The sequence below is a fragment of the Mesoplodon densirostris genome, chromosome X (genome assembly GCF_025265405.1).
Source record: "Mesoplodon densirostris isolate mMesDen1 chromosome X, mMesDen1 primary haplotype, whole genome shotgun sequence".
Taxonomy (NCBI): Eukaryota; Metazoa; Chordata; class Mammalia; order Artiodactyla; family Ziphiidae; genus Mesoplodon; species Mesoplodon densirostris.
This window is the reverse complement of record NC_082681.1, coordinates 84,343,800-84,365,185: the sequence shown is the minus strand read 5'-3', so window position 1 is coordinate 84,365,185 and position 21,386 is coordinate 84,343,800. Positions and strand designations below refer to the sequence as shown.

Below are 21,386 nucleotides of genomic sequence, written 5' to 3'. Positions count from 1 at the left end.
GGCTCTTGATTACCTAGGTGCCACTAGGGGGCAGTGCTGCCATAATAAGTTCCACTTTAAGAACCCTCTGCCTGGCTCCTCCTCAGCCGTGGTCTCTATTCTAGCTCTATTCTAGCTCTACCTGCCCCCTCCACTTAAGGTTTTGAGCTCTAGAAGAGAGATGAAATCTCAGAGCATCCATCCATTCATTCATCTGTTCATTGACTGATTCAGTATTGACTGAAGGTCTACTGTGTCTCCAGGAGAATCTCTAGACCTATCAAACACCATCTCTGTCCTTAAGGAACTTGGAGTTACTCACCTATGGAAACAGAGAAAAGTACATGCAACTCTCCTCTCACATTGAATGAAACAAACACCCTTGAGGCTCAGGTTGTGTATAGAGGTGGTATATAGAGCATGGGATTTGGTGTCAGCCGTGGGTTCAAAGTCTGTCCTGCTATTCAGCCGTGTGACCTTGGATGGCTTGTTTAGCTTCTTAGGACTTTACTTTCCTCAGTAAAATAGTAATCACACTAATCTCAGAGATTTTATAGTCTTATTTAATCCTCGAGTAAGTAAAGTGCCTGGTGCATAGCAGGCATTCTAATGTTGCTTATTCTTATTAAGGGCTAAATAAGTGGGTGGAATTTCCCCTGGGAGTTCAGATAAGGGAGCCATGGAATCAGGATGCTTTTCTGGCTCAGTGAAGGCCTTAGGATTTGTCGACTCTGCATTGAAGGCAGTAATCCCTTCTTCTCTTTTTTTTTTACCATTTTTGTTTTATAAAATAACTAATATCTATTATTATAATAATAGTATCCCCATCTTATAGATGATGAACTGAGGCTTAGAGAGGGGAAAATACCTGTTTAAGGTCAGATAGCTAAGAAGTAGTATAGTGGCTTGAACCAAAGCTTATAGCATTTGCAATTTTCCCAGTGCCTTTTGTCAGCTGTGTCCTCTGTGACCTCCTCTTTATTTGCCTGTTTCCATTCTAAGAACAAAGTTTGGTCCCTAAACTTAGAACCCTAGCTGAATGGGTTCTGTGTTACTGAGCAGGTGGCCACTTGGGCACAGGCAGTGTGGGGTAGCAGAAGCAGTGATGGTGGCAGCCCTCCTGGAATTTTCCAGTTGTGCACTGATTTGCTTTCAGGTGGGTGGCTGATGCAGCTGCTGCCAAGCCTGTAATGGGATCTCAGTGGGGCTCAGGTGTTTGGGCATTGGTGCAGTTTTGCACATAATTTCTCATGCAGTTTTCCTCTGAGGCTCAAGCCTTGCTTCCCAGTCCTGCTCTGGGCTTCTGAAGTGACTGCTTATGTCACTAGTTTATTTACTCAGATAGATGCATAAGGGATATGAGGAGGGGGGCTTTGGTTTCCAGAATTGACCTAATCTCCCCTCCCCTCCCCAGACCTCAGACGTAAGTAGCCTTCACATGCAAAAGAGAGGCAAAAGGGAGTTCTTGCTTACATCCAGATGCTCCTGGTAATTAGTGAGGATTTTCTCAGAGGCAAATCTCTTTCCCTCACTGGACCCCAGTTTTCTAGTCTATGCTGCTTGGATCCTGCAATGCTCCAGTCTGTTTGGGGGGTTTCTATTGTGTGGCTGAATAGAATCCACAGCCAGTGTCTTACAAACTGAAGTCCTAGCCCCTCTAGGTGAATGTGGCAGGTTCCAGGAGGTACACAGAGCCGTGGGGTGGATGTGATTTAGTATCTTGGCGCATCAGTTTTACTTGTAGATAATATCTATTTCATTATTAAAGCATGGATATTTAAGGAGTAGAAAGTAAAATTTGCACAAATGATTAAGGTTAAACCTTCAGGCTTCAAAAAAATTGCGGCTTGCAGCCATCTTCTTGTATCTCACACTGCCACCCCCACCCCACCCCACTCCCGTCCCCTGGGTATATGCATTCATTATCTTCTGCTGCTTAAGGATTTCTTCCAAGGCAGCTTTGAGAAATACTAGCTCAGGCCAGATGAGCTGGCTCTCTGGAATCAAAGGGAGCAAAGAAAGACATTTTTTCTCAGGGATGCAGCCATTTCTCAGAGTGGAATGGTAAGGACCCGTCACTGGAGCCACAGATGTTGTTCCTGGAACCGGGACCTAGACACTCTTTCCCACTAGAAAACAAGGTTTCTGTTTCCTCTGGAGTAAGGTCTCAGCTGGAGGCAAAGCTGGAAGCAAGCTAAGCTTGGCCTCATTTCCATATTTCAGGACTTTGAAATGGGGCCAAGAGTTGCCTGATCAAATGATTCCCAGCGCCCTGTGGACCTTAATTGGAGTTTTCCTTATAGCCTGGGGTCCAGGGGTCATCTGTTTTATCCTTTGTTCTTTTTCAGTCTTGATTCTGACTTCAGACCATATTTCCTTCCCCCCACACCCTCACTTCCTCACTTTAGGACTTCAGTGGAGGCTAAGAGACATTGCTCATCTCTCCAAGCCCTACAGCCTAAGGAAGTGGAAAATTTATATGCATCTGATTTCTCTGTATTCATAAGGGAAGAGGCAGTGCTCAGAGAGACTAAAATGCCTTGCTGATCCTGAAATCTTTCTTTAGATATCGCTTTAGCTATTACTTTATCCTCAGAGATACTCTAGATCCTGGAACTGTTTTGGCTCCCATGATCCTCTTCTCATCACACCCCTAGCCATCCCACTAGTGAAACAGACAACATGGTGCAAGAAGAGGCTAAGGAACTTAGTCCTGGGACCTGTGGGACTGGCTGTGTCGTCCGTGCCTTCCTCACTCCCTTTTAGTTCTGGGGTCTCTGAGCCTCTACAGCTGTGCCGTTGGTACAGACAAAAACCAGTTGCTGCCCTACTAGTTTTGTTCCCAGTCTGCCCTGCCGTGACCTAGCATCCTGGCCCTAATGGCCCATTTTCAACATCTTCAGTGGGTCCCTTTCATTCTTGGGGCTGAATTGTTTCTTGGAACTTATTTCTTTCCACCAATTGTACCTTGGCACATTATTATTTTTCAGCCTGGTGAAAAACCATTAGAATTGTTAATTAAGCCCTATCTTAGATATAGGATAAGAGGTGCTTTAAAAAAATCTTTCCTGTCCACATCCTCTTCCTCTATCCTCTGCAAAAAAGCCAAAATCACATTTCAACATGACTACTTTGTTGTCATCTAAAACCTGGTCATTCCTACTGCCTATTGACTTACAGCCAAGGACTCACCTTGCCATTGAATCCTGGAAGTCTTTTGATCTTTCCTCATACCCTGCACCTTCCTTCATTTATTTTTTCTAAGCATGTTCCTAGTTACCCAAGTTGGCAAGAGGTAGGTGGGAAATTGGGTTGTATTTCTTGGTAATTTACAAATAACCTAATTAGTTGAACGGTAGAACTTGAAAGCAGAAAGAGGTCATTTAAGCCACACCGTTCGTAGTAGATGGGGAAGCTGGATAGATGAGGAAGCTGAGGCCCAGAGAGGGAAATATGCTACCTTAAGATCACACAGCAAGTTGGAGACAGAATTGAGACTTCCACTGAGGTTTTCTGATACCTGATTCAAGCTAGAAAGGGAAGGGTGATCACCATGCATACCCTGGTGAGCAATGAAGGTTAATGACCTCGGGATATGGCTTCTCTCCAAAGCTGTTGTTGACTGAGTCTAGTGGGAAAGCCAGGAACTATATCTAGATGCAGAGGTAGTCAAAGTTCATTGTCTGGCTGGGATATCTGGGCCAAAAGAGAGACAAGGGAGTTAGTCACTTGGGAACCCCAGAGCTTCTAAGATCCTTTGAGCCCTTGGCATTATGATATAGCATGCAAGAGAAAAGCGTATAGGTTTTGGAGTCATACAATTAGGATTCTAGTCTAGGCTCTACAGTTTTAGACAGGTTGCCTCTCTAAGCCTTATTTTCCTCATTTATAAAATGGAGATAATAGCTATCTCATGGTTGTTCAGTGTTTGGTACCTGGCACATAACAGGTACTTTAATAAGCATGATCCACTTTTTCCTTGGGACCTCTGAAGCTCTAGATTGTAAGCTCTGGGAGTGACTATGGGGCCTGGCCTTGGATGTGTAGTGCAGACTTTGGATACAGTGCAGTGTGTGTGTGTGTGTGTGTGTGTGTGTGAGCGTGCGTGTATGCGTTTTGAGGGGAGATACTGATTTATTCACAGGGAAGACATAAGCAACCCTGGGTCCTTGTTACCTGTTTCTAAGTCCAGGTAAATTTCTTCACCTCAACCACCCCCCCCAGCACCCCCCCACAATAGAAGAAAATATAAAGAAGACTCTGATGCCAGCATGACCTCATTAGGATGTGGCTCAGCTTTATTGCCTCTATCCCCAATGGTGGGCATGCTGGGTTTGAGCCACCAGCCAGAACTATTTACATGCTAATGTCGGGGACTAGAAAACAGACCCCATCTGTCTTCTCCTGGCTGGCCTCCCTTTCCTGCCCACTGCTCAGCCAAGATGCCCAGAACACCACGGGGCCCCTCAGCTACTACACTGAGGTACTCACCCTGTTTCCACCCTCATTCCCACTCTCAACCTGTGTGAGTGGTAAAGGGGAATCATGACTGAACTCTAATCAGGATTGGAAAGAAACATCTCAGCCCCTAGGCACAGCACAGCTTTGGGGTGTATAGATACCACAGTCCCTGCTCTGTCTCCTCAAACATTCTTTATTTGGACATTGTAAATAGGACTCAGTCTGAAGGGTGTGGGCGTTATTCCTAGTTGCTAAACATAAAAAAGTAATCCAGGAGAACAAGATTCAGGATTTAAACCAACAGTTTTTACCTTCAGCTTTTAATCCATCCTGGGTGTGTGAAGCTGCATGGCATAATTGAGGGGGCGTGGGGGGGGTGGCAGAAAGTACTGGATTTGAATGGGTTTGGAGTCAAACAGACCTGACTCTGCTACTTACTAACTGAACCTTCACTTCTGAACCTTACTTTTATTATCTATAAAATGGGCCCAATTGTAATTATATCATAGTGCTATTGTGAAAATTCAAGGAGATAATGGCTATCAAGTTATTGGTGTGTGGTCATGCTCATAAGTAATCGATCCAGTCCCTACCTCAGCGAAAGTACTTTGTTCAGAGAGATGTTGACATCGTTTCTTAGCTCCTGCCCAAGTATATTTTCTTGCCAGACCCTGGGACCATGTGAGCTCCACATTTCTGTCCTCTGTGCCTAGCACAAGGTAGGCACTCAACTAGTGGTTGTTTTGTGTTTTGTCTTTCAGGTGGTGAAAACTATCGGCCTGAGGGAAGTTTGGTTTTTTGGTCTGCAGTACCAGGACACTAAGGGTTTCTCTACTTGGCTAAAACTCAATAAGAAGGTAATTGCTTATCCCATTGTCAGGTTTGGAATTCACTCCTCTACCAGATCTTTCTCAGGGGTGTAAAATATGTTCGCTGGCAAATGCAGGGCATCTAGGGCTCAGTTTTTCATGAGTGAAAAATTCTGATCGACCAGTAGATCAGAATAAGGGCAGACCTCTTGCTGTCTCCACTTGGACTCCTAACAGTGAGAATGGCCAGTCTCCAAGGAGGATGGGACCCACTTATGGACCATAGCCATTAGTAGTTCTTCAGGAGGGGATTGGTATCCTTTTTTCCTTTCCAAACTGAAGGGCTTTAGGAAATTTGTTAAACAGAGAGTCATAGACTATTAAACTGGAAAGAATCTTGAAAGTCTCATAATCTTATCTTGTCCCCTTTCTTGCCTGTCAACTGATGCCTGAGCCCCATACAGATGTGTCCTTCTTTCTTGATTTTCTATCTCAGTTGAACTCCAAGTGGGATGGTTTAAGTATATGTCCATTCAAACTCTCCACCTCCAAGCAACATCTCTGCAGGGACATGGCAGTTCTCCATCTCATTATCCTCAGACTGGCTGACTTTGTCCTTGGAGGTCTCCATACTGTCCTATGGCTTATTTTCCTGACAGTGTCTAGGGGCTGGGTGCCCCACCTTCTGCTGGCAGAGTCTTCTTTTCACAAAGAGTGGAGACTTCTGTTGGAAAAATGTGGAGCCGCTAATAGCCAATTTCAGGCTTTAAAAGACAGTCTGATTTGTGCTTTTGCCTATAGCGAATTCCCAGACCTCAGTCATACATCCTAGTCTTTATTTTGCTGATTTATGGAGTTGGGGGAGCCTTAAAAGAGGAGTTTCTTAAGCCTACTTTCAGAACGTGGGGGCAGCTGGATATATTGTCAGATGATGATGGCTTAAGGGCTTATGACTATCAGTGGGTGTTAGGTTATTTCAGGAAGAAATTCCCAACAGGAAGCAATTATGGATATGGGATTGGGTCCCCAATGAAAGTAATGTGTCTCTTTTCTGAATTACCAGGAGAATTGCCACCCAACTCTTTGGGATTATCCAAATTGATGACTTTTCAGTGTCTTCTCCCCACCCTACAGCCACTCCCCCACCCCTAAAGTCTATTTTATGAGAGACCATAACCCCATGCTGCTCCCAGGTGACTGCCCAGGATGTGCGGAAGGAAAGCCCCCTGCTTTTCAAGTTCCGGGCTAAGTTCTACCCTGAGGATGTATCCGAGGAATTGATCCAGGACATCACACAGCGACTATTCTTCCTGCAAGTGAAGGAGGGCATTCTCAATGATGATATTTACTGCCCACCTGAGACTGCTGTGTTGCTGGCCTCCTATGCTGTCCAGTCCAAGTATGGTGACTTCAATAAGGAAGTCCACAAGTCTGGCTACTTGGCCGGGGACAAGTTGCTGCCACAGAGGTGAGGTGATGTACTGGCCCTCTGCCCTGGTCAGAGTGGGCTGCAGCCCAAAGCTGGCTGATCCCTATTATACAGAGGTTGCCAGATCTGTCCTTCTCCACTGGGGTCTGTCTGAAGACCGTGTTATGCTGCTCAGACAGACACATTTGCATATGGCACCATACCCTGTTGTTATTTCTCTGGTTCTCAAAATAAAAAGCTTTTTTTCCTCCTCTGTTTGTCTAATTACAGGACTTCATTGCCCTGGAAACAGGTGCTTATATAGAGAACCAGAGATGGATTAATTCTCCTTGCCCCGGTTCCATTTTCTCAATCCTTTTCACTGATTTAGACCTCTTATATCAGAGGTTCATAGGAGTGAGAAATACTTAAGCCAGGGATGTGGGGAGCTCAAACAGTCTTTTAATATTGATAACCAGTGTACAGAGATTTCTGCTTTTGTAAGCTTCAAAATTGAACATTCTCAAACACTCATTATTCTTGTTTTAGCATCACAACAACACACAAAATGAATAAGGCAGCACAATCCTTATTAGCTCAGGAAATAGATGTTCAGAGGTGCTCACTCTGACCTGCTCAATCTCCCACAGCTCATTTAAGGTGACCTAGAACCCTAGTCTCTTGATTTTTTTAACCCCACTGCATCCATTCGCTATTTTCATAGGCTTTTGGATTGGAAGGAAAAGTTCTGCTTCATTCTGGTAGCCTCAGTCCCAGTGGAGCTGTGGCAAATGTACAACTCACCTGAAGGTATTAGGGATAGTGGCTGTGGCCTGGGACTCTACCTAAGTCACTGCCATAATGTCTGAGATAGCTTATTTAAAGCAAGCCTTGTTTATGATCTAGTAGATCTGGGAGGTTGAGCCCATTATCAATAGTTTCTCCCAGAGCCATTTGGGCTCAGTTCTTTGTTCTGTAGCCACAGGCTATAATCTTATCCCTGAGCAATAATCTCACAAATGCAAACTGTTGGTACCACAGAGATCTAGGAGAGCGCGTGCATGCCTCCACGAGGCCCGCTCCTACTCTTAGCCCCACAAGCCAGCACAGACTGTTGACATGTTATTGCTCTGCTTAGAGACCACAGCACATTATTGGATTTTCTGGTTAAAGGTACAAAGGAAGGTGTTCCTATTGTCTTTCTTGGTCACCCATTCTGTATCTCTCATACCCCTCAGGCAGTTCCCTATGTCTAACTAATACCTCCTGCTGTAATTTCAGTCTGCTTCTGGTGTAATGACCCCACATTCTTTTTGCATCAACCACTTAGGGAGCTAAGTAGACTTCCCTTTACCCCTGCTTTTGGACTTTGTGCTTTAAACTACTCACCATGCACTGTCTTTCCAGAGTCCTGGAACAGCACAAACTTAACAAGGACCAGTGGGAGGAACGGATCCAGGTGTGGCATGAGGAGCACCGGGGCATGCTCAGGTAAGCCGGCCCTAGCAACTGTGGGCTCTACTGCCCCTGCAGGGAGAATGAGAGTTGGTTCTGGAGAGAGAAGAGGCAAAGGGCTAGGAACACTGGAGGACGTTGGAGAGAGAGAAACAGGAAATTAGAAATGGAAGGCAAATCAGGTCCATTATAAAGCTGTACTTTTTGTGAATGATGGCAACAGATAGCCCAGAGAGTTTTGACCATAAAGAAACGGAGGGGATCTCAGGATCCCTAGGGAGCTTCTGCGCCACCAGGGTCTCCTCCCCAGGAATGAAATGAAGAAGGAACTCTATAAACATGGCATGCCATTTGGAAGTTGTCTAGTTGAAGAACAAATCTTACCATTTTGCCATCACCACCTCATCTGGGCTCTGCTAATAATGTGCCTGCGTACGAGGCTTCTGTGATAGCTAACATGCCAGAGGCCAGCAAGGGTCAGCCTGCCTTTATTCCCCTTGGGAACCTCAGACCTGAGGCTCCTGTGAGCATGTTTTGGCAAAAGTCATGTTGTGCTCTGTTCGCCATCATCTGTTCGCCTTCCAACCTCTTTCCCACCCCTTATAGCAAGATTCTTGTCAGAAGTGCAGTACAAGTAGGCTTTCTGTCTTCCTGGGTCTGATTCACAGGGTCCCCTATATTCCCTACCCCCACCGCACCCTGCTCTCTTGCTTAGGGAGGATGCTGTCCTGGAGTATCTGAAGATTGCTCAGGATCTGGAGATGTATGGTGTGAACTACTTCAGCATCAAGAACAAGAAAGGCTCAGAGCTGTGGCTGGGAGTGGATGCCCTGGGTCTCAATATCTATGAGCAGAATGACAGGTATAGTTCAGAGCTTACTTAGTTTTTTGGGCCACTTTGACACCTAGGATTTGACAGAGTAGGATTATACTTCCTGGGTCCCACCTATATCATTCTTCTTCTACCTAGTTTAGACCAGTCCAGATGATTGTACAACCTCCCTCAGGCCTCTAAATCTTGCATTGACTAGACTTGCACTGTCCACTATGGTAGCTTTTGGCCACATATATCTGTTGAGCACTTGAAATGTGGCTGCTCTGAATTGAGATGTGCTATAACTATAAACTCCATACTGGACTTTGAAGTCTTAGTGTGAATAACAGAATACAAAATGTCTCACTGATATTTTTAAAAATATTGATTTACATGTTCAACTGATAGTATTTTACATATACTGGGTTAAATGAACTGCTGTTATAGTTAATTCCACCTATTTCTTTTTACTTATTTTCATGTGGCTGCTAGTAAATTTAAAATTACATGTGTTGTTCTCATTATATTTCTGTTGGACAACACTGGTCTAAAACCTACCTTGTCACGATTTGTAATTAATCTCCTTTGCATATTAAGATTAAGTGCCTTTTGGCCTATAATCCCTCTTGCTACAGCCTTATCTCACTAGCTTATTTTTTTCCTTGGATTGCTCTTTTCTTATATATATATATATATATATATATATATATATATATATATATATATATATAATTTATTTATTTCCATGTCGGGTCCTAGTTGTGGCACATGGGCTCTTTGTTGCGGTGCACGGGCTTCTCTCTAGTTGTGGCATGTGGGCTCCAGAGCACATGGGCTCAGTAGTTGCAACATGTGGGCTCAGTTGCCCCGCAGCATGTGGGATCTTAGTTCCCCGACCAGGGATCGAACCCGTGTCCTCTGCATTGGAAGGTGGATTCTCAACTGGACCACCAGGGAAGTCCCTTCTTGGCTTGCTCTTGATGAGGATGGAGATCAGTATATTATTGTTTTGTGTAACTTCTGAGTCTTGGAACTCATTATTTACCTTCTCCCCAACTTTTACAACCTTGGGTAGAAGAGTTCCAGTTAAGTAGGGCTGGGGATTCTTGTGAGAGATTGTTACAAGGTCCATGCCTCAACAAAAAATAAAATAAAACAAACCTCAGATATTGGGACAAGGGATATGTTGATTGTGGTATCAGGAGGTCCTTTGTGCACCCTCAATGCTGGCAACTGACCTGGCGGCATGTGATGACACTGACTGAGCTGGCAATGAATCTACCTCCTTAAGGGAGAAGTTGGTGGTGGGGAGGGCAAGGCACCAACCCTCTAAGTCCTTCTTGTCTTGCCTTTATCCTAATGTTCTTGGCATTCATTTTTACAGACTGACTCCTAAGATAGGCTTCCCCTGGAGTGAAATCAGGAACATCTCTTTTAATGACAAGAAATTTGTCATCAAGCCCATTGACAAAAAAGCCCCGGTAAGTGACTCCTCCCACTGGCCAACACAGGTACTTGCCAAGGCCTGGATAATGCTAAAAGCAAATGTATCATTCTATATTTCTCTCCCTTTTTTGGCTTTTTTTGTGTATGTGGGTGGGAATAGGAGGCACAAAAGGCGATTGGCAGTGAAAGGGGATGCTGATGCCAAGAACTGGTCAGGAGGCATCCTATAACTGGTGCCACACTGCTACCTGTGTCTCAGGAGAAGCATGGATTGTGGAGAGCCACAGGCAGTCTAATTACTGCCTCTTAGCCACTGTCTTTTACTTCCCTGAGGCTCTGGGGTAGAAACAGAGAGTACATCTTATCTTTTAAAGCCTCTAGGCCCTAGAAAGTGGAAACTGTTAATGTACTCGATTTATATTTAATTGCGGAGAAAGGACAGAGACAGGAGAAGTCCAGATCCAAAGATGATTCTCCAGGTGTTCTTTTTGTTATAACTTTGCTGCTGTCCTCTCAAGGCTTCTCTCCAGAGCAATCCAAAATCAAGGAAGTGCTTTCAGTCCAGTCATTCCTCTAACATGCTTGCCACACCTGTCACCTACTCAGTTGCCTGTGGCTGACGAGACTGGAAAGCTGGTGCTTGGGAATAGGATAGAAAACTGAGATGAGAGTCTCCTCTTTTGATGTACCTCACGTCCAACAAGGGCCAATGGCCATGCTGAACCAGACCTTTCTCATGAGGCCTCAACCGTTCCTCTCCAGCTCCAAGGTCTCTGAACTTGCCCTGCTAGGAACTTTATATATGTTGTCTCTTTAAACCCTCAACAACATTGTCAGGTAGGTAGTAGCATACCTATTTTATAAGTGATGAAATTGACTTTCAGAGGGATGGAGTGATTTGCCCAAGATCACACAGCTAAAAATGATAGAGCTGGGATTTACACCTAGGTTGTTTGACCTCTGGTTCTTGTGCTTCTTCTACTGCACCCCAAGCTATGTGAGACGGTAGTAGTTTGGGTTCAGTGGCAGAGGAGCTGGTGGTTAGCCCATCAGCTGGTGACCTTGGTCCAGTGGTATTTGTAGTAACAAACTCAAACTCACTGGATTTTCTTGTGTGTGTTTTTTTTTGTTTTGTTTTCTTTGTTTTTTGTTTTTTTGTTTTGTTTTGTTTTTTTAATACTGCTGCTGTGCTCAACTTTCATCAGAAAAAGGTAAGTAACAAAGCCAGCTGAGATCAAGGGCATATTTAAAAAGCAACAAACAGGATAATTGATGTTCAGGAGATTTATATATTCATGTATGCGTTTACAAACTGCCTTATTCCAAACAGGATTTAAGGGACTCGGTCTAGGATATGCTTTTAGGAGATTATAGAACCAGCACAGCCCACCCATACTACACTCACCACGGTATTATGCAGGGATTATTGGGCCTCTAAGAGAGGCCCCTGAGACCCAGCAGGATATCTAATTAGCAGATAAAGTCAGTTTCTATCTTTCAACTGCATTGAGGGTATTTTAGGATGCTTTTCATAAGCAAAGGTTGAAAGAAATTGTGGCTCGGTGGAAAGAGCACTGGTTTTGGAGTCAAGAAGCCTGGGTTCTAGTCCTGGGTCTGCCACTAACCTGCCATCTGACCCTGGGCAAGTCACTTCACCACTCTGATAATTGGTCTTCCCATCTGTAACATGATCTTTCCAGTGCTTTTGGACTTAGCTTTTCAGAAGGCAGAAGCCCACCTTCATCTGTCCCTCTAAACTCTTTCTGACTGCTGGTTTTCCACCAGGACTTCGTCTTCTATGCTCCTCGGCTGCGGATTAACAAGCGGATCTTGGCTCTGTGTATGGGGAACCATGAGCTATACATGCGCCGCCGCAAGCCCGACACAATCGAGGTGCAGCAGATGAAGGCACAGGCCCGGGAGGAGAAGCACCAGAAACAGATGGAGCGGTAGGTGACGTGGAACTGAAGTAGGGGCCAGGGCTGTGGCAAGGAAGCTTCTCAGAGGTGCCAAGCCTGCTAAAGGCAAGGCATGAAGCCATCCTGGTACTGGGGGAGAGAGAGCTGTACAGGGATACACCCCTTCCATTAAGTCTCAGGCATCCCCATCCCCAGGAGGCAGGCATTTAGAACCCTAGGATTTCAGAGGCTCATAGGAGGGAGGGGCATTTCATAGTTCCCCATTATCTATGACCCTCATGCCATTGCTCTTCTAGGTGGACTCTGGGTTGCTCTGGGCTATCTGACCAGTATAGCAGCAGTAGCAGAAGGCTTCATGCACATTTAAACCTGGACTCTAGGGTTTTTGGAGTGGAATTGGGCAGAGCCACCAGAATTTTCCCTACCAAGCCCTTTTGCACTGCGGCCCCTTGCTACTCAAAGTGCATCGAAGCTCAGCAGCATCAGCATCAACTTTGGAACTTTAGAAAGGCAGTATTCTGAGACCTACCCTGAAGCTGCTGATTCAAAATCTGCAACTTAAGATCCTAGTTGAACATTTCTTCAAAGAAGATATGCAAATGGCCAGCAGGCACATGAAAACACCCTTAGTCATTAGGGAAATGCAAGTCAAAACAACAGTGAGGAACCACCTCACACTCACTAATATGGATATAATAAATGAAAACAGAAAATAACAGTTGTTGGCAAGGGTGTGGAGAAATTGGAACTCATGCTCATTGCTAGTGGGAATGTAAAATGGTTCAGCTGCTGTAGAAAACAATTTGATGGTTCCTCAAAAAGTTAAGTGTAGAATTACTATACAATTCCACAATTCCACTCCTAGGTATATACTGAAAAAAATTGAAAACAGGTGTTCAAACAGGTACGTGCACATACCTGTTCATAGCGGTGCAATTCACAATAACCAAAAATTGGAAACAGCCCAAATGTCCATCGGTGAATGAATGGATAAACAAATTGTACAGCCATCCAATGAAATATTATTCAGCCATTAAAAATTTTAGAACAAAGTATTGATGCATACTACAATGTAGATGAATCTCTAAAGGATTATGCTAAGTGAAAGAAACCAGACACAAAAGGTCACATATTATATTATTCCACTTATATGAAATATCCAGAATAGATAAACAGAAGGCAGATTGGTGGTTGTCAGGGGCTGGAGAGAGGGGAGATGTGGAGAAACTGCTTAATACCAGGTATGAGGTTTTCCTTTGGAGTGATGAAATGTTTTGGAACTAATAGAGGTAGTGGTCATACAACATTGTGAATGTATTGAAATGCCACTGAATTATTCGCTTTAAAATGGTTAATTTTATATTATGTGAATTTCACCTCAGTAAGTTATTTGAAAAATAAGATCCCTGGTGATTCCTGTGCATGTTAATGTTTGAGAGCACTGTTTTAGTAGATACTCTGTCATAAAGGGTTTGGAACCTCAGGAGGCTTCTAATCTAGTAGGCTGTAAAATGACTCCGTGTATGAGAGGTTAGACACCGAAGTTCACATTTATTCCGAAAAAATGATATTAGGGGCAGTTTACAGAACTGGATCTGGCAGGAACCTGCCCTCAAGGACCTCACAGTATAGTAGAAGAAAGGGAAAAAACAGTATATATATAACGGTTCAAGGTACAAATGCTGTGTCATTCATTCACTCAATATATATTTATTGAGCAGTGAAAAAAAAAGACAGAATTCTCTGCTCTGCTCCCATGAAGCTGTCATTCTAGTGGGAAGAGACAGACAGATCAAATAAGCATATTATATGGTATGTGACATGATAAGAAGTACTATGGAGAAAAATAACAGGGAGGAGGGAGGTGGAGAAGGATGGGCCAAGTATTCTGAGGGGTCAGAAAGAGAAAAGACATCTAGCCAAGGGAGAAAAGAAGGCCTCCTGGAAGAGGTGCTGGGGCAAGAAAAAGCAAATACTTATTTTAGATTTACAACAAATTATGGGGAAAAGGAGCCTAGAGCTGAGCTTCAGAGGGCGGGCAGAGAACTGATGCCCTAGCCATAGGGATCACCAGACTTGAACCACAGTATATCAGCACAGATCCAAAACTTTTCTCCCTGTAACTTTATAAGGTAGATAGGGCAGGACTTATTTGGCCATTTTACAGATAAGGTTGCTGAGAGCAAGAGCAAAGAAATGATGTAGCTAAGGTCACCCACTGATTACCCACTGGGTAGTGGACAAGCTGAGAGTCCAGGTTGGGTCTCCTGATTCTGGGACAAACTGACAGGGCCCTGAGCATACCGGCCCACGTAGGGCTGTGATGTAAGGACAAGAATGTAGAGAGAAGGGAGAGTGGTCTTGCCTCACAAGCCCTGAGTGTGTTGGATGGGTGGGGACTGAGGGGCCAGGGCCAGGGAGCCTTGGGAATTCCAAGGCTTCCATGTGGCCTTGCTATCCTGTTCCATCCCTTCTTTCCCCTTTCCTAGTGCTCTGCTGGAAAATGAGAAGAAGAAACGTGAGATGGCAGAAAAGGAGAAGGAGAAGATTGAACGGGAAAAGGAGGAACTGATGGAGAGGCTGAAGCAGATCGAGGAACAGACTAAGAAGGCTCAACAAGGTGAGGCTTGGAGTCACCTTGGAGACTGGGTTTTCCCACAGTCTGACTCTATGAGCTGGAAACGCTTCTGTCTGAGCTGCAGACTCAGGCCATATGTTCCAGATATGGCTAAAGAATAGAGGAGTGATGGAGCAAGAGGAAGAGTGCTTAGAACTTTCTGCCAGCTGTGTCATGGGGTGAAGCATTTCCAAGAAGGAAGTTAGGTGTCCCTTCTTGATCTCTGCACTTTTCACCACCTTTCCCCTACCTTCTCTTCCCAGAACTGGAAGAACAGACCCGCAGGGCTCTGGAACTTGAACAGGAGCGGAAGCGTGCCCAGAGCGAGGCTGAAAAACTGGCCAAAGAGCGTCAAGAAGCTGAAGAGGCCAAGGAGGCCCTGTTGCAGGCCTCCCGGGACCAGAAGAAGACCCAGGAACAACTGGTAAAGCTACAAAATGGGCTGGGATTATGGGACCTGAGTTTTCTCTTCTGTCTGCCTACCTGTTCACAGCTACCTCGCTTGCAGGACTGGTTCTTTCCAGCAGGGTAACTGTCAGCAGGCTTCCAGCAGATAGCTCCTTCAGAAGCAAGCTGAGAAGTCATTTTGCACATACTCTTCCCTAACCCTTACTTTTATTCTCTTTCTTAGCAGTTGGGGATTTGAGCTGATGACCTGACAAAGGAGAGAGGGAGGAAGGAAGTAAAGGGATTCACACTTGATTGACTAGCTACGTGTGTTACAAGCTATACTAGCAACTTTTCCCTTGTCCTTACTTCCTTATTTCCTCTTCCTAATAACCCTATGAGATTAATCCTTGTGGGATAATATGCCCAGATAAGGAAATTAGGGCCCAGAGAGGCTGAAGAGACTCATCAGAGGTCACACGGTTGTGAATGAGTAAGAATGAGAAGTCATTTCTGCCTCTCTTTTAAAGGTTTGCTCCCTAAAATCACGTGTAAAACTGTGTCTATACATTTTTTAGGGGAGAAGTGTGAGCATCTATACTTTCATCACAATTTCCAAGGGTTCTGTGACTCAGAAATTAAGAACCTGTGTCCCAAATTCCTTGACGTATGCTCTTCCCCTGTACTGTTTGGAGTGGGAGTGCAGGAACCTAAAACCTAATTCTCAAGGGGAAATGTCCTCTGGGAAATTTGCCCAAAGTGTGAGGGCATGCATAAGCTTTATTCCCTTCTTCAGATCACTTTGTGACACTTGAGTGTCATTCCTATACTTGTCCTGGGAAGAGTCTTAGTGGAGCCCTGAGCATGGTAGGATAACAGGGAAGGGTCTGCCACTTCAGGCAGTGACACAGTGATCTCCAGAACTTTACTGAGGCCCTAACTGTGCAATTGGCAATACCAAGAGGGAGAGAGGGAGAGAGAGAGATGAGGAAGAGCCAGAGAGGGCACGTTGTTTGTCCTCAGGTCTATAGTCTAGGCAGGGAGCTCTGACTTATAAGGAAATAGTTTGGAGTTAATAGGGTGCTGTAGTAGATCTGAGAAATGAGTGTTCCTCTGGGCTTCCTGGAGGAAGTGTGGTAAAAAGAGCCTCCAGAGCAGCAAGCAAGTGGAGCGGCAAGTTCCCTGTTAGTTCTCAGGGGATCTGGGGTTGAAGACACCTGGGGCCTGAGGACCAGAAGGCCCACCTCTCATAAGCTTCCAATTGATCCACAGGCCTTGGAAATGGCAGAGCTGACAGCTCGGATCTCCCAGCTGGAGATGGCCCGACAGAAAAAGGAGAGTGAGGCTGTGGAATGGCAGCAGAAGGTAAGGTTCAGTCCCTAGGACAAAGCAGTGTGGGATGGGGTATCATATGCAAAGGCTCCAGTTCCTTAGATTCTTTTATTTATTTATTTATTTATTTTTAAAGATAATACCTGGAAGTACCTTTTATTTTATTTTTTATTTAAAAAATTATTTTATTTTTTTAACATCTTCATTGGCGTGTAATTGCTTTACAATGGTGTGTTACTTTCTGCTCTACAACAAAAGTGAATCAGCTATACATATACGTATATCCCCATAACTCCTCCCCATTGCGTCTCCCTCCCACCCTCCCTATCCCACCCCTCTAGGTGGTCACAAAGCACCGAGCTGTTCTCCCTGTGCTATGCGGCTGCTTCCCACTAGCTATCTATTTTACATTTGGTCATGTATATATGTCCACACCACTCTCTCACTTCTTCTCAGCTTACCCTTCCCCCTCCCCGTGTCCTCAAGTCCATTCTCTACGTCTGTGTCTTTATTCCTATTCTGCCCCTAGGTTCTTCAGAACCATTTTTTTTTATTCCATATATATGTGTTAGCATACAGTATTTGTCTTTCTCTTTCTGACTTACTTCACTCTGTATGACAGACTCTAGGTCCATCCACCTCACTGCAAATAACTCAATTTCATTTCTTTTTATGGCTGAGTAATATTCCATTGTATATATGTGCCGCACCTTCTTTATCCATTCATTGGTCAGTGGACACTTAGGTTGTTTCCATTAACTGGCTATTGTAAATAGTGCTGCAGTGAACATTGTGGTACATGACTCTTTTTGAGTTATGGTTTTCTCAGGGTATATACCCAGTAGTGGGATTGCTGGGTCGTATGGTAGTTCTATTTAGTTTTTTAAGGAACTTCCATACTGTTCTCCATAGTGGCTGTATCAGTTTACATTCCCACCAACAGTGCAAGAGGGTTCCCTTTTCTCCACACCCTCTTCAACATTTATTGTTTGCAGATGTTTTGATGATGGCCATTCTGACCGATGTGAGGATTTGGGTTTCTTCATGCTTCCATCCTTCCTTGACAGTGGGTATCATGGGAGAAGGAGCTCAAGGCTTTCTCAAATACTTCCCAGAATTCTCCAGTACCCCCAGGGAATTTGGTACAATTACTCCTATTATACAGCTGAAGGAACTCAGGATCAGTCAGACAAAGTGACTTGGCCTACCTGGTGCCTGCTTTCTGCTGGGCCATTCTAGGCACACATAGGAATGCTGCAAGTTAGCCTGGTCTGACTGCCAGTCCTTCTCTTCCTCTGTTACTGGACAGGCTCAGATGGTACAAGAAGACTTGGAGAAGACCCGTGCAGAGCTGAAGACTGCCATGAGCACTCCTCATGTGGCAGAGCCTGCCGAGAATGAGCAGGATGAGCAGGATGAGAACGGTGCAGAGGCCAGCGCCGAACTGCGGGCTGATGCCATGGCCAAGGATCGCAGCGAGGAGGAACGTACCACCGAGGCAGAGAAGAATGAACGTGTGCAGAAGCACCTGAAGGTATCGAGGCGGACCCAAAGGGTCATGGAGACCACGTGTATTGACTTAGTAGCCCATGGCCTTCCCTAGATCATCGGGGCACGGGAGCAGTAGAGGAGCCTGTCTCAGTGCTGTGTGGGAGCTTGAGCATTTCTCAATGAGAGTTTTAAGGGAGGGCACCTCTCACTTATTTTTCTTTTATTATTTATTATTTTTTTATAAATTTATTTATCTTTGGCTGTGTTGGGTCTCCATTGCTACGTGTGGGCTTTCTCTAGCTGTGGCACGCGGGCTTAGTTGTTCCACGGCATGTGGGATCTTCCCGGACCAGGGCTCAAACCCGTGTCCCCTGCATTGTCAGGTGGATTCTTAACCACTGCGCCACCAGGGAAGTCCCACCTCTCACTTATTAATCAGAGCCTGGACCGCCTCTTCCTTTTTTTTTTTTTTTTTTTTTGTTTTTTTGCTCCGTCCTCCACCCATATTCCATTTACCTCATATTCAGAAAATACTTAGTTGTCACAATTCCTACTTGAATCTCTTTGGTGTATTGTTCTACTCTCAGGATTCTGTCATCAGTTGATCTGCTAAGTTGGTGTTCTGTTTTTTTTTAATTATTATTCTTGCCCCACTGCAGTTCTAACAGGGCTGGAAATGGCTCTGAAAAAATGTGTGTGTCTGTGTTTTTGTGTATAAAGAGGGGGGCAGGGGTGGGGGAGTGAGAGAGAAAGGTGGTGGAGAGGGTGGGAGGAAGGTAAGAAGGAAATAAATCAGGAAATACATCTGGTTAACGAGGGGAGGTAAAATGAGAGGAAGCCATTAACCCCTTATCCCCTTGCACCCTCACAGGCCCTCACTTCAGAGCTGGCCAATGCCCGTGATGAGTCCAAGAAGACTGCTAATGACATGATCCATGCTGAGAACATGCGACTGGGTCGAGACAAATACAAGACCCTGCGCCAGATCCGGCAGGGCAATACTAAGCAGCGCATTGATGAGTTTGAGTCCATGTAATGGGCACCCAGCCTCTAGGGACCCCTCCTCCCTTCTTCCCTGCCCCCACACTCCTACACTCTTGCCTAACTCACACTGTGCTGGAGCCACTAACTAGAGCAGCCCAGGAGTCATGCCAAACATTCAGTACAGCCATGGGACCAAACCTAGCCCCTCAGCCCTCACTCACTTCCCTAGGCAGAGAGATGGCCCACTATGGTGATGATGGGACCCTCTTTTTCTTCTATCCCAGGTGATCTAGCTTTCTAGAAGAGGTCACTTTCTCAGCTCAGAGGCACTTCCCACTTGATTTGGGAAATACCCCCATATTTACTGTTGCTCTGCAGGAGTCAAGTGTAGTACATTGAAAACTGGCCCCCACCACTGCCTTACTCTTCATGGTCCTGTGATTTGCAGAATTGGAACATCACAGGGTTTAGAGAAGGAGGCGGAGCCCTGGCTATATGCTCTAGGATGTCAACTGCCCTAGGATTAGGCCTCCCAGTGTCCATTCCTTCTAGAGTTATTTAGGCTTTGTAATGATTGGAGGCTAAAAAGATGTTCACTCATTCTTCTCTCTACCTCCCAGATTGGGCCTGTTACAAACTCGGTCCCAGTAAACCTTGTCCCTGAGTTCAGGGACTTAGTTTCTCTTCAGGGTGATATGGGGGAGACAGTGCCTGCAAGAGGCTTCACCAACATCCTGGAAGGCCGTTGGCCATTCTGTTCAGACAAGATTAGGTAGAGGATCTGCCCCTATGCCTTATGGGAGCCTAGACTTGTTTCAAGTGAGCTTTATGGGCAGAGATATCCCTTACTTATCATTCTGTGTTCCTCTTCCCCTCTTGGGATCTGCCCCTCCCCACTCCAATCCCCAACCCCCCTCCAGGTAGAACAGTAGGGATGGTTACCCCCAAACCCAGCCAGGCCCATCCAGGACTCTTGCTAAAGGGAGGAACTGTTCACACATGCCTTCAGTATTTTACCTGCCAGGGGTCCCAGACCACTTCTCTCTTCAGAGTTACCTGGACCACAGCTCCTGCTTCAGGGCCATTAAGGCCTTGGTTTGGTGAGCCCTGGATCTTGATGTCAGTTGGCTCAACTGGTGAGTGGGTGGAAGAAGCTGAGTATGGTGAGAGAAGCTTGTGGCCCAGATCCTACAGTTTACACCTCTCCAAGGTGGTGATTGGGTCCTGCCTCTGTTTAATAAACCTCTAACCCAGGTCTTGCCACCAGCTGTGCTATCCCTTGGAGCTGTTAAACCAGAGAGCTGTTAGGGGCTCTGGCCTGGTCCTTTTCACACTCCCACCTCTTTCTTTCCACCCAGAAGCAGCCTCCTCCTCCTCTGTCTCATGTGTGCTCCTTTTCTTTCCACCAGTATTATATATTTTAGTGGCATCTAACTCAATATTGATTTCTGCGTTTCTTGCTAATGCACCCTTAGAAGATATTAGTGTTGGGACAGGATCATTTTGGCCTCATTCCCTTACCACCCCTACACCTAGGAAGCATATACTATATTGTAAAAGAATATTTTGCCAGGAAAATTAATGTAGGAAGCTTTCAGTATTAGTGATATCACCTGTCACTATAGGTCATACAGTCCTTTTTTAAGGTTCTTGGTATTTGGTTTTATTGTTCCTATTTTTGCCTTCTCCTCAAAGTTCATTCCCCAAGGGGCCCTACTGTCCTTCCATGCAGTGCCCCTAGCCCAGAGCCCATGGCTTTGATCCCTCCCTCCCCTTGCCTCCTGCTTGACCTTGCGGAGTCTTATGTGCATTGCTGTGAATTATATTGACACTCTCTTGGTGATACGCCCTATATTGGCTAAATTCAAACCTGGAATTGTGGAGCAATCTAGCTGCCTTAAAGGTAGTACCCCCCGCCCCAGGGAAGCTGGGGAAAAAGGTTAGATTTTATATTCAGTTTTTGTGTGTGTGTATTTTTGGGGTTTTTAAAATTTGTTTTTGGAGGGGTTTATGCTTAACCAATGTTCTATTTCAGTGCCAATAAAATCTAGGAAGACTTCACTGTGACTTGATCTTTCTTTATGGCATGAGTGGTGGCTGTAAGATACTTCACTGTAATTTGCACCCTGTGAACCACTTTCCTATCCCTGGTCTCATTTCATTCTCACTTCAGTCCTATGGAGAGTGGATATGACTATCCTCATTTTATAGAGGAGGGAATGGACTTGAAAAAGTAGAATAACTGCCCAAGGGCCCAGGACTGTATGACTTAATAGCCTGTGCC

The 21,386-nt window shown here is 45.1% G+C and overlaps 1 protein-coding gene across 1 annotated transcript in view; it reads left to right on the top strand.

Annotated features, from left to right (window-relative positions):
- MSN (moesin) overlaps nt 1-21,163 on the top strand; it is a 67,611-nt gene extending 46,448 nt beyond the window's left edge. Inside the window, exons 3-13 of the mRNA XM_060088107.1 lie at nt 5,202-5,297; nt 6,443-6,717; nt 8,065-8,148; nt 8,828-8,974; nt 10,311-10,407; nt 12,158-12,321; nt 14,781-14,911; nt 15,172-15,332; nt 16,568-16,660; nt 17,937-18,161; nt 18,990-21,163. Of these exons, the coding sequence (XP_059944090.1) occupies nt 5,202-5,297; nt 6,443-6,717; nt 8,065-8,148; nt 8,828-8,974; nt 10,311-10,407; nt 12,158-12,321; nt 14,781-14,911; nt 15,172-15,332; nt 16,568-16,660; nt 17,937-18,161; nt 18,990-19,154 (1,638 nt within the window). The 3' untranslated portion in view covers nt 19,155-21,163. The remainder of the gene's footprint in view (nt 1-5,201; nt 5,298-6,442; nt 6,718-8,064; nt 8,149-8,827; nt 8,975-10,310; nt 10,408-12,157; nt 12,322-14,780; nt 14,912-15,171; nt 15,333-16,567; nt 16,661-17,936; nt 18,162-18,989) is intronic.
- Nucleotides 21,164-21,386: the final 223 nt, after the last annotated feature.